This window comes from Natator depressus, chromosome 2 (genome assembly GCF_965152275.1).
Source record: "Natator depressus isolate rNatDep1 chromosome 2, rNatDep2.hap1, whole genome shotgun sequence".
NCBI lineage: Eukaryota > Metazoa > Chordata > Testudines > Cheloniidae > Natator > Natator depressus.
In genome coordinates, this window is record NC_134235.1 from 40,777,239 (window position 1) to 40,789,405 (window position 12,167).

The 12,167-nt window shown below is 39.4% G+C and overlaps 1 protein-coding gene across 1 annotated transcript in view; it reads right to left on the reverse strand.

The window, feature by feature from the left end:
- Positions 1 to 1,698: 1,698 nt before the first annotated feature.
- SDC2 (syndecan 2) overlaps positions 1,699 to 12,167 on the reverse strand; it is a 104,852-nt gene continuing 94,383 nt past the window's right edge. Inside the window, exons 3-5 of the mRNA XM_074942998.1 lie at positions 7,497 to 7,630; positions 4,426 to 4,570; positions 1,699 to 2,924 (exon numbers count right to left, since the gene is read on the reverse strand). Coding sequence (XP_074799099.1) covers positions 2,761 to 2,924; positions 4,426 to 4,570; positions 7,497 to 7,630 — 443 coding nt within the window. The 3' untranslated portion in view covers positions 1,699 to 2,760. The remainder of the gene's footprint in view (positions 2,925 to 4,425; positions 4,571 to 7,496; positions 7,631 to 12,167) is intronic.

Below are 12,167 nucleotides of genomic sequence, written 5' to 3' on the forward strand. Positions count from 1 at the left end.
TCCTTTTTAATACCATTGCTAGAAAACAGATGTTGTTGACAGAAGCCTGATCTCTAGATTTATGAATGAAAACTAAACTGTTTGTAATCAAGATGAGAGCTTTGTTAGAATTTTGTTCTAATAGCACAGTGTGGCATTGGCAGTGGAAAGGAGGAAAGGTCAGATTGTGACTCAAGGCAATAAATAATGTTGTTATTTTCATTCCCACTGCAGATTGCTTTGTTAAACAAATGACATTTCAGGAGGGTCTGGGGCTCTATTAAACTGCCCACACAGTTAAAAGTTTTCCAAATTCCGCTGCATATTATGGGCTGTGTTTGAAGGGGTGATGTCTAGGGGAAAGAAGAGAACTCAAATAGTCATTGCTGCTGGTTGTAAACAAATCTGAGATATGCATAATAGAGAACTTGTGTAGAACCATTTTAACAGAAATAATGAACATCTATGTTATATATGCTAAAATGCTGTATACAATATTTACAGTAACTGGAAAGCAAAGGATCTGAAATTCAGAAGTGAAAGGTTGGTTACTCAAGCAGTTTAATAATGATCTGCTTAGGAAGAAAAAGACAACCTGTCACGCATTTAATGTTTACCACTAAACTAAATAGCATTCACTGCACCTTTAAGAAAACTCAATCTACCGAAAGTAATACGGGCTTGGAGAAGACTGGATGCCAGACTACACAAATGAAATATTAGTGTAGGCATGACAGACTTGATTTTGGCACTTTAACAAATATTTTATTTTACAGCAGTGGCACAGCATTTGCCTGAAATTTCCTTTTCTTGGCACAGTTGTTTCAAGCAGTTATTTTATTGATTGAATTTCACTAAATATTGCGCAATGAGGTATACCTGTTAAATACTGACCCTGGTTTTAATTGGTGAAGATCTATGGCTTCAGAAAATCTGCCAGGAAGTGTAAGCAGTTAAAAAGCAACAATTATAGTGCAGAATAATTTTAATTTTTCCTAAATGACCACTGAACTTGGGGCAGCAGCAAATAGAAGTTATGAGATTCTTTTCTCTGGAGACCTCCGATATTGTATATACAAAGATATATACTTGTGAGAAGTAGTTCAGCTCAATCTTCTGCCCACCTAGTTTTGAAATTAAGAAATCAGAAAAGAAAAAATTAACAGACCTGAGGACGGAGCCTAACATAGGCAAGCATGCTGCTGTCATCTCCATATGTCTATCGGTTGCACAGCTATTTGAATCCTAACCAACAGAGCCCTTTCTCTTCTACTTGGAACATGTCTGTCTTCTCATATAAAGATATTCCACTTCTCAATTCTCCTTCTGGAGTCTGAGTTGAATCAAGCTGAGGTCCTCCAAAGGTGGAATAAAAGAACGAATAAAGAATAATATCCATAATAAATGAAACTGTATGTACTCCTTTGAGTTTTACAACCTGAAATTAACATTTGCAGAAAGTCTATGTCTGTGCCAATGCTGCCATTGAATATAATGCAAAGATTGAAATCCTCATAATTAAACAGGCAAGTTCCAAGCATGTACACGAAGAAACATTGAGCGTTTTCCCTGCCACTTCTGAATCTCTGTTCAAAGCATGAGCCTCATCAATAGCTTTTTTCTGGTCTTGGTTTCCAGATAACATCCTCCAAGATTTAATAGACATAATTTGTGATATTAAACATAACCAAGTAGGAATAAGATGAAAAAAGTACAAAAGTATATGACTATGACATTTCAGTATTAGGCCACGTGATTTATTCAGTAGTGTTTATGTTCCCAAATTACAGTTTATGTCTATCCATGTAAGACTACAAAAGTTACCATTAGAACTGGCTGTGCTTATAAAATACCAACATTTTCTTTTACTGTTATATATTCATTAACACCAGTCTGCGACGAGTTACATAGAATCATAGGCACTTCAAAGGCTTTAAAAGACGTTTACAACTTAAATGTATTTTTAAGAACAAAAATTGATTTTTAAACCCCTACTTATAACTTCAGATTGCAAGAAATTAACAAATACAGTGGCCATAGATATCTGCAGCAACTTCTCAGAATACTGTTAGAGTCTTTGGGTTTGCTTAGGCTTGTCAGTAGCTTACTTCAAATCTTCCTTAAAGATTTGTTTAGTAAGGATATGACTATACAGTTTGTAGTAATAATCCAATTTTACACATTAATTTGCTGTTACAATTTCACTGAAGCTACAGTTACATTGAGAAACAATGCAAAGTGTAAAATTGATATTCGGACACAAATTTATACAAAGTGAAGATTAAAGTTTACATAGCTGAAAAATTACATTTACACTAAAAGTTACTGTTATCTGAATTATCCGAAGACAAATTGCACCATGACAACTACAAAAAGGCATTTTTTGGAAACAGATAAATTAATGAAATAAAAACTAACTTGTAAGATCAATCTGAGTCATGCTGACAAAAATTAAACAACTTTCATTGAGCCATAGGATAAAACAATCAATCATTTTCATTATTTTATATTTATGCATAAAGTTTTAAAAATGATTCAGTGAACATCAATGGTTTTATAAAATAATGCTTTACCACTGTTATTCACAGAACACGGCAAATGTTAAGTTTTCATTTTACATTTTTTTTAAAGGAATACATGAAAAGTTTTAAATACAATGGGATTTTATCATAAAGGTGCCATAATGGCTCTTTAAAGAAAAAAAGATCTTCATTATTCTATGCAAAAGCTTTATTTAAAAGAGTTCAGTGATCTCATAAATAGAGACACTAAGTAGGAATTTTATGCATAAAACTCCTTAGTAGGTGCCTTTTGATAGGCAGCACTGGATGGTTTACGTTCACCAAGGTCGTAGCTGCCCTCATCCTTCTTCCTCATGCGATATACCAACAGCAAGATAAGGAAAATTGCGAAGAGAAAGCCAATAACTCCACCAGCAATAACAGCTGCAATAAAATGAATAAACATTCACAATATGCCAAAATAAGACCCGTAGCTCCAAATTTGTTTTCCAATATAGCAAACAACTAGTAAATATTTTGTATCCTTTTAAAATTTAAAAAACTGGCTCTAATTAAGTCACAATCTTGATTGGCTTTTTTATGAAATCATTGTAACTAGATTTTTAAACAGAAAAACATTTCAGTTGTTTTGTTTAAAAGTCAAAGACACAATACGGCCCATAGTTCTAAAGGAATTAAAAAGTACAGCTCAAAGTAGTAATATTTTTAGTTAACAAAAAGTTAATAATGCTCCCAGAGCATAGCAACAACATGATCAAATATAACCATAAAATCTTAGCTGCTTCTGAACTTACTTTTAACAAAGGGAAGTAACTTTTCTAACACTGAAATTACATATAATTTATTTTTGATTACTACTCTGTTTTACCAAGGAAGAAATTGATTCATGCCACGTCTCCTTCAGTCTGTTACACCATGACCTAAGCCTAAAATACATTTCTTGATGATAAACATTTTTTCCCTTTCATGTAGCCCAAAAATGAGGACATTTTATTTGTCATGTATTTGCCAGCGTGCACAAGCTAACAATTCAAACTACACTTATCAAAATGAATATTTCCACTGGATATGCTATGTCAATGCTAGTTTTCTTTTATCCAAACCCCTTGAGCTTCAGGGAAATTCAGATCCAGAATTTTGTGGTTTGAGCTCACTTCTATGGCTCAAACACCATCCCCTTTTTGGTATATGCCACAAAAATAAATGCACTTCCAGAACAGTTTGGATGCCAAATTTCAACCATTAGTAGGATTTCACGGTTATAAATTCCTGGAAATCAGTGCCGATTATAAGAAAAACAGTACAGCTATACTAGTGTGACACTATCTGGTGCTGCTCTGCTATAAGCTACACAAAATGAGGGGCCAGCTTGTCTCTCCCTGGTCCACACATGGAGATGACCCTCCATACACAGACATCCCTGCTTCTCAGTGGAAAGAGAGGTTGCAGCTTCCTCCAGGACATCATCTCCCCTGTCCCCCAAACAGCACTCAAGAAGGATAGAGCCTGCGAGGAGAAGGGACTGAAGGTCAGGCAGGTTGGGCACAGATCTTTGCCCTACAAGTTATCATGGAAACCCAAGTTCAAATTGCAATTCTCCCTTCCTGGGTTGTGAAAGCTAAGAATCCCCAGTAGGAAGCACTGAACTTCTGGGGGATGGAATACCTTGCAAATAATCAGCAAAAGGGTAGGCTATAGATTAAATAACTCTGGGTGAAGACCATCTAATTCTTCACAAAGGAATACTGGCTGCTCTGCAGAAACATATAATCCTCAGGGACCCCACAGCAATGTGGAGGGTAATACCTTGGGCACAATATGAATTTTGATGTTTATATTATTCTGCAGGTAGCATCTTTGTATTTTATACATTTTTTTTCATATTACCTTGTGATAAAAGAGGCCTTAACTAGCTGCTCCTTACCTGCAAGTACTTCTGTTCTCTGAAAGAGGTTTTCTGAGTGCTTCTCAGTAAATACATCAGCGTCATCACCTGGGTCGTTCTTATTTTTGTTAGCGTTAGAGTTAGTCTTGTGAATTTTCTCTTTGTCATCAGTTTCTTCAGGTGACTATAGTACATTCAAAAAAGCAATGATCACATTACAAAAATGTACATTTCTGCACTTTAAATGGTACTTCTTTAGCCTAGATAGTCAGAAAATCGTATCTAAACATGCACATTCCAACACAAAAACAAAGTAGAGAAGCAGTAGTAAATTTATATAAAACTGATACAGTCATCATTTTGTTGAAACATGAAACCTATACCTATAAGATCTGTGCAATTATATTTTCCACATCTGTAAAAGTGCATTGAGTTAAGTCACAAGATGAAAAGTCCTAAATGCCCACAGAATTACTAAACATAAAAACTAAAGTCAATGAAAACGTTACATCTGTTCAGTGGTCACATCACGGCGAGATCAGCATTCAGCATCTATATTGCTTTGATTCTCACACATCATTCTCCTGGACAGGTTATCCTGATGAAACCAATCAGCAACAAAAATGCAGTTTCACTGAAAAGCCAGTTAGGAGGGACAGCTAACCGCAGGGAAGGTAGAGTAAAAATACAGCAGGATTTACAGACAGTACAGAATTTGGCAGAAATCAATACAGTGTGATTTAATAAAGATAGATGAATGTGCTTTACATGGGGAGAGAGAATATTATCCACATGTATGAAACAAGAGACTGAAAGTTATCAAACATAAAATGATTATATGCTGATAAACAAAGTAATCATGGGTGTGTAAATACTAGCCCCCCCAGCATTATAATAGTGATAATATTGTAATAAAATGTATCAAAGATATTACATGCAAGACCAAAGAATTATTAGTCGTCTTTGTAGAACACCTGTGAGGTTACATCTGACATACTACAGGCAGTTTGAGGTTCCACCTTAAAGTTAGAATTTAAAAAGAGGCAACTAGTGACGAAAGGTGTAGAAAACATGATTTATGAAGAGAGAACAGAGTCTGTACAGTCTAGAGAAAAGACTGAGTCTTTATGATAATCCCTCATGTATTACATAGGCTAGCAAGAAGGAAGTAGTAGTCAAAGCACGTTTTTACAAAAGCAGGAAAGGTCTAAAATGAGGCAAGAGGACAGAATAATTAGTAATCACTATCATAGTGAGGTCAATGAAACTTCATTGAGACCACCATGGAGTCACCATTACTGGAGACTGACACAACAAACAAGATTATTATATATTTATTACTTGTATTACCATAGCACCTAAGAGCCCTAGTCATGGACCACCGAGCTAATGTGATTCTGCAGAAAGCTATGAGTAATATTCTGCAAGGATACAGAAAGACAGACTAGATCATTCAAGAGGACCTTGTTTTCAGAGCATTCAAATAATACCAAGCCTCAACTCCTGATAATTAGTGGTACTGTGAGACACCCCTTTTTCACTGAGTGATAAGGGAGCAAATTTTAATCTTTCCCTCAGATTTAGAAGTCTGTCAGCTAGTTTGTCTTTGGAATGGATCTATAACTTGAAACAGCAGCATATAAAGATCAGTCTTCTCTATTCCACACTTATACACCAATAAAGGAAGATCAAGCTTTTGGTCCTCTTCTCTGAGCCCCTTCACAGAGCTATCTTTCCCTTCCCTGCTTTTCTCTATATCACGCAGTCTCCATGTAAATACTTTAATAGTAAGTGCAATTATCTCTTTCCAAGAGTATTTTCCACATTGCTTTCAATATTTTTTAAATTTTATTGTCCATACACAAAACACCCAAGCACAGAAATAAGCTATTAAAACATTAGCAAAATCTTTTCAATGTACAGAAACTAATTGAACTGGTTATTTTACCATTTTCCTAACAGCTGTATAGGTGATTAGCTCTTCTTTTTTGAAAGAAACTTTCATACTCAAAGCTTCTGCCCCATGGTTTAATAAGCACTGGATTCAGCATGCCCAAGCATACCTATTAAAAATGGTTTTAATAACCTTATTTTTGCATGACCTTCTTTATATTTTATTTTACTTTTTTCCTCCCTCTATACAAAGAATAATAGATAGTGTCCTTATGTAAACTGACAGGCTGACAGCCCTCACAACTAAAGGGAAAGATGTTCAAAAGTGTCTAGACATACCTAGAAAAGGGTCTGATATGCAGAGCACGTGCCCTCTGTAAATCAGACCCTCTTCAAGATGTCAAGTTAGGCACCCAAGACTCACGAGCCAGTTTGGAAAATATTGAGACTCTCCAGCCACAGAAGATGTATAGGATGGGCAGCAACAGCACAAACTTCCCCATAGTACTCGGCCAACAAGTCTCTGATCTAAAAGACCATCTCTAAGCACGAAGGAGCAGTTCTTGTCATAAGCATTCAATCCTGGCATCTCTGGTACTTCTTTCAGCATGTGTCTCGCTTATAATAGTGGTTCTGTGATGTGAATACCTGTCAACTATTCTTTTAACCATTGTCATCTACATTGTTTTCTATCTGTGTGCCAATGGAACTGGTGAATGACATAGTAAGCATTGCAAAATACCACGTTAGAATTTTAAGGATGGCATTTTCCTCAAGAGAAACCTGGAGAAAAGCACAAAAGGTACCACAAAAAACAAACAAAATTATCCTTTTTATGGGCGAGTGGGGGGAGGCAGCTTAATACATGGCTTATTTAGCAACCCCTTCAGAGACATAATAAGGTTAAGACTATATTTCATGTTCACATATACCTATGTGTTCATGAGAAGATGTGCTGTCCTGGTCTTGATACTTCTTGGAAGTGAAATCCAGAGTTGGTACACTGGCTTTATACTGGGAATTAGAAGCTCTATGGCCAGCTCTACATTTGATTTAACAGAGTGTAGTAATATTAGGTAAGGTTTTTATGATTATTATAGGCATAACCATTCACCAAGTATATTTTCAAATAACCTTTTAAGGCATACAGAATTATGTTTGATTAAAACCATGTAAAAAGTATTACTCTGCTGCAGTAAAAAGAAATTGCCACAAACCTTGGTTTGTGCAGGAATCTTGGTCTGTGTTTTCAGTGTAGTTGTCTCAGCTTTAGGCGCATCACTAACTGATGGTATCTTTGGAAGCGTTCTAGACGTTGCTATCACGGTGTTACCTTCATCTTCTTCCGCTCCTAAAACAAAACAATGATGTTCAGGAAATCTCTGCACAAAAATCATCCGTACGCATTACATTTTGACTGTAGTAGAGTTCCGATCAATAAAAATAAATGGTGTTCTGTCCACGATTATTCATAACAACCTTGCTTTCCCACAAAACATTTGAGATAAACGGCTACAATCCACTGTAGTTACCAAAATGTTTCTGCCATTCTCTATGTCAGTTACCAGGCTTTTAGAGTTTAAAACCCTCTGAATATTTTTTTTAAAAGAAAAGAAGAGAGGTTTCAGAATACAGATATAGAATATAAGATGTAAAGGTCTGAATGAGAAGAAAGGTCATCCCAGAATGACTTCCATCCTCCCCGTGGAAGGAAAAGGCCGGGGTAGGGATCGTCGAATCGTGGAAGTCAATGAATGGCTACGCAGGTGGTGTCGGAGAGAAGGCTTTGGATTCTTCAACCATGGGATGGTGTTCCAAGAAGGAGGAGTGCTAGGCAGAGACGGGCTCCACTTAACGAAGAGAGGGAAGAGCATCTTCACGAGCAGGCTGGCTAACCTAGTGATGAGGGCTTTAAACTAGGTTCACCGGGGGAAGGAGACCAAAGCCCTGAGGTAAGTGGGGAAGTGGGGTACCAGGAGGAAGCACAAGCAGGAGCACGCGAGAGGGCAGGGGTCCTGCCTCATACTGAGAAAGAGGGACAAACAGGGAGTTATCTCAAGTGCCTATACACAAATGCAAGAAGCCTGGGAAACAAGCAGGAAGAACTGGAAGTCCTGGCACAGTCAAGGAATTATGATGTGATTGGAATAACGGAGACTTGGTGGGATAACTCGCATGACTGGAGTACTGTCATGGATGGGTATAAACTGTTCAGGAAGGACAGGGAGGCCAGAAAAGGTGGGGGAATTGCACTGTATGTAAGGGAGCAGTATGACTGCTCACAGCTCAAGTATGAAACTGCAGAAAAACCTGAGACTCTCTGGATTAAGTTTAGAAGCCTGAGCAACAAGGGTGATGTCGTGGTGGGAGTCTGCTATAGACCACCAGACCAGGGGGATGAGGTGGACAAGGCTTTCTTCCGGCAAGTTGCAGAAGCTACTAGATCGCACGCCCTGGTTCTCATGGGCAACTTCAATCATCCTGATATCTGCTGGGAGAGCAATACAGCGGTGCACAGACAATCCAGGAAGTTTTTGGAAACTGTAGGGGACAATTTCCTGGTGCAAGGGCTGGAGGAACCGACTAGGGGTGGAGCTCTTCTTGACCTGCTGCTCACAAACCGGAAAGAATTAGTAGGGGAAGCAAAAGTGGATGGGAACCTGGGAGGCAGTGACCATGAGATGGTCGAGTTCAGGATCCTGACACAAGGAAGAAAGGAAAGCAGCAGAATACGGACCCTGGACTTCAGGAAAGCAGACTTTGACTCCCTCAGGGAACTGATGGGCAAGATCCCCTGGGAGAATAACATGAGGGGGAAAGGAGTCCAGGAGAGCTGGCTGTATTTTAAAGAATCCTTATTGAGGTTACAGGGACAAACCATCCCAATGTGTAGAAAGAATAGTAAATATGGCAGGCGACCAGCTTGGCTTAACAGTGAAATCCTTGCTGATCTTAAACACAAAAAAGAGGCTTACAAGAAGTGGAAGATTGGACAAATGACCAAGGATGAGTATATAAATATTGCTCGGGCATGTAGGAATGGAATCAGGAAGGCCAAATCACACCTGGAGTTGCAGCTAGCGAGGGATGTTAAGAGTAACAAGAAGGGTTTCTTCAGGTATGTTGGCAATAAGAAGAAAGCCAAGGAAAGTGTGTGCCCCTTACTAAATGAGGGAGGCAACCTAGTGACAGAGGATGTGGAAAAAGCTAATGTACTCAATGCTTTTTTTGCCTCTGTCTTCACGAACAAGGTCAGCTCCCAGACTACTGCACTGGGCAGCACAGCATGGGGAGGAGGTGGCCAGCCCTCTGTGAAGGAAGAAGTGGTTCGGGACTATTTAGAAAAACTGGACGTGCACAAGTCCATGGGGCCGGATGCGTTGCATCCGAGAGTGCTAAAGGAATTGGCGGATGTGATTGCAGAGCCATTGGCCATTATGTTTGAAAACTCATGGCGATCGGGGGAAGTCCCGGATGACTGGAAAAAGGCTAATGTAGTGCCCATCTTTAAAAAAGGGAAGGAGGAGGATCCTGGGAACTACAGGCCGGTCAGCCTCACCTCAGTCCCTGGAAAAATCATGGAGCATGTCCTCAAGGAATCAATTCTGAAGCACTTAGAGGAGAGGAAAGTGATCAGGAACAGTCAGCACGGATTCACCAAGGGAAAGTCATGCCTGACTAATCTAATCGCCTTCTATGATGAGATAACTGGTTCTGTGGATGAAGGGAAAGCAGTGGACGTGTTATTCCTCGACTTTAGCAAAGCTTTTGACACGGTCTCCCACAGTATTCTTGTCAGCAAGTTAAAGAAGTATGGGCTGGATGGATGCACTATAAGGTGCGTAGAAAGTTGCCTAGATTGTCGGGCTCAACGGGTAGTGATCAATGGCTCCATGTCTAGTTGGCAGCCGGTATCTAGCGGAGTGCCCCAAGGGTCGGTCCTGGGGCCGGTTTTGATCTATATCTTCATTAATGATCTGGAGGATGGTGTTCTGTCCACGATTATTCAAGTTTGCGGATGACACTAAACTGGGAGGAGTGGTAGATACGCTGGAGGGTAGGGATAGGATACAGAGGGACCTAGACAAATTGGAGGATTGGGCCAAAAGAAATCTGATGAGGTTCAACAAGGACAAGTGCAGAGTCCTGCACTTAGGACGGAAGAATCCCATACACCGCTACAGACTAGGGACCGAATGGCTAGGCAGCAGTTCTTCAGAGAAGGACCTAGGGGTGACAGTGGACGAGAAGCTGGATATGAGTCAACAGTGTGCCCTTGTTGCCAAGAAGGCCAATGGCATTTTGGGGTGTATAAGTAGGGGCATTGCCAGCAGATCGAGGGATGTGATCGTTCCCCTCTATTCGACATTGGTGAGGCCTCATCTGGAGTACTGTGTCCAGTTTTGGGCCCCACACTACAAGAAGGATGTGGAGAAATTAGAGAGAGTCCAGCAAAGGGCAACAAAAATGATTAGGGGACTGGAACACATGAGTTATGAGGAGAGGCTGAGGGAACTGGGATTGTTTAGTCTACGGAAGAGAAGAATGAGGGGGGATTTGATAGCTGCTTTTAACTACCTGAAAGGTGGATCCAAAGAGGATGGATCTAGACTATTCTCAGTGATAGCAGATGACAGGACAAGGAGTAATGGTCTCAAGTTGCAGTGGGGGAGGTTTAGGTTGGATATTAGGAAAAACTTTTTCACTAGGAGGGTGGTGAAACACTGGAATGCGTTACCTAGGGAGGTGGTGGAATCCCCTTCCCTAGAAGTTTTTAAGGTCAGGCTTGACAAAGCCCTGGCTGGGATGATTTAGCTGGAATTGGTCCTGCTCTGGGCAGGGGGTTGGACTAGATGGCCTCCAGAGGTCCCTTCCAACTCTGTTATTCTATGATTCTATGACTTCTTGGCAGATAGATGAACTGACTGACAACCTTAAAGTCATAGGGAAGTTTGGATCCCATGACCAAGAACTATCTGGATTCAGCATTGTAAGGAAGGGGTTCATACTACACAGTAATTAAGTACAAGGGTATTGGATTCAAGAAAAGCAAAAGTGAAGGAATTAAAAAAAAAAAATTCTAACTTGCAATGTAGTATATTAAAATCCATCACTGTGAAAGAACGTTAAGGGAATTCTAAAACAACACCCTAATTAAGGCATAGACAATTCCTCTGAAAAAGACTGCATGAAATATGTTGTCAATATGGGGCTTCATGAAGGACTGGTCAAATATTTGAAAACAATATCCTGTAAAGAAAAAGAAGAGGGGAAAAGCGTCCAATAAGAAAAGGTATCCATGCTTACCTAAAAATTTCCCTGCTTAAAATAATACGGTCCATAGATACACTACAATAAGTACTTCAGCCCTCTTGCAGCTTAAGGGCAGAATCAGGCCTGTAATACACGGGCAGCAGGGGACTGTCCCACCCCCGGAAGGTCCCTCCAGTTAAGAAAACTTCCGTAGCTAAATTAATTCCAATTCTACTTACTTAAATTACAGAATGTGATAAATACACTTTGAGAAATACATTCCTACTAAATTCCACCTGACAACAAACCCAAATCCTCGAATATCAATTTCCATCTCTATTCTGGATGATCCATTTGTCTCCAGCGTAGGCTGGATTTTTGGACCTTATTACTGAAAAAGAAACGAATTTTTCAGGTAAGCATTGATGTATTTTCATAATCTTCTTTGTGCTAAGGTCCGCAGATCTGTTATGATGGTATTTTCGTAGCGGAGTGCTTCCAGGGTGGGAAGCAGGATCATCCTTTAAATATGGACACCCAAAACAAGGTAGATTATATAAAAATATCTTCTTCTTCTCTCCCTAGTACTATGGCCTGCAGAAGACTTCTCCCAAGAGAAAGGGACATTGACTAAG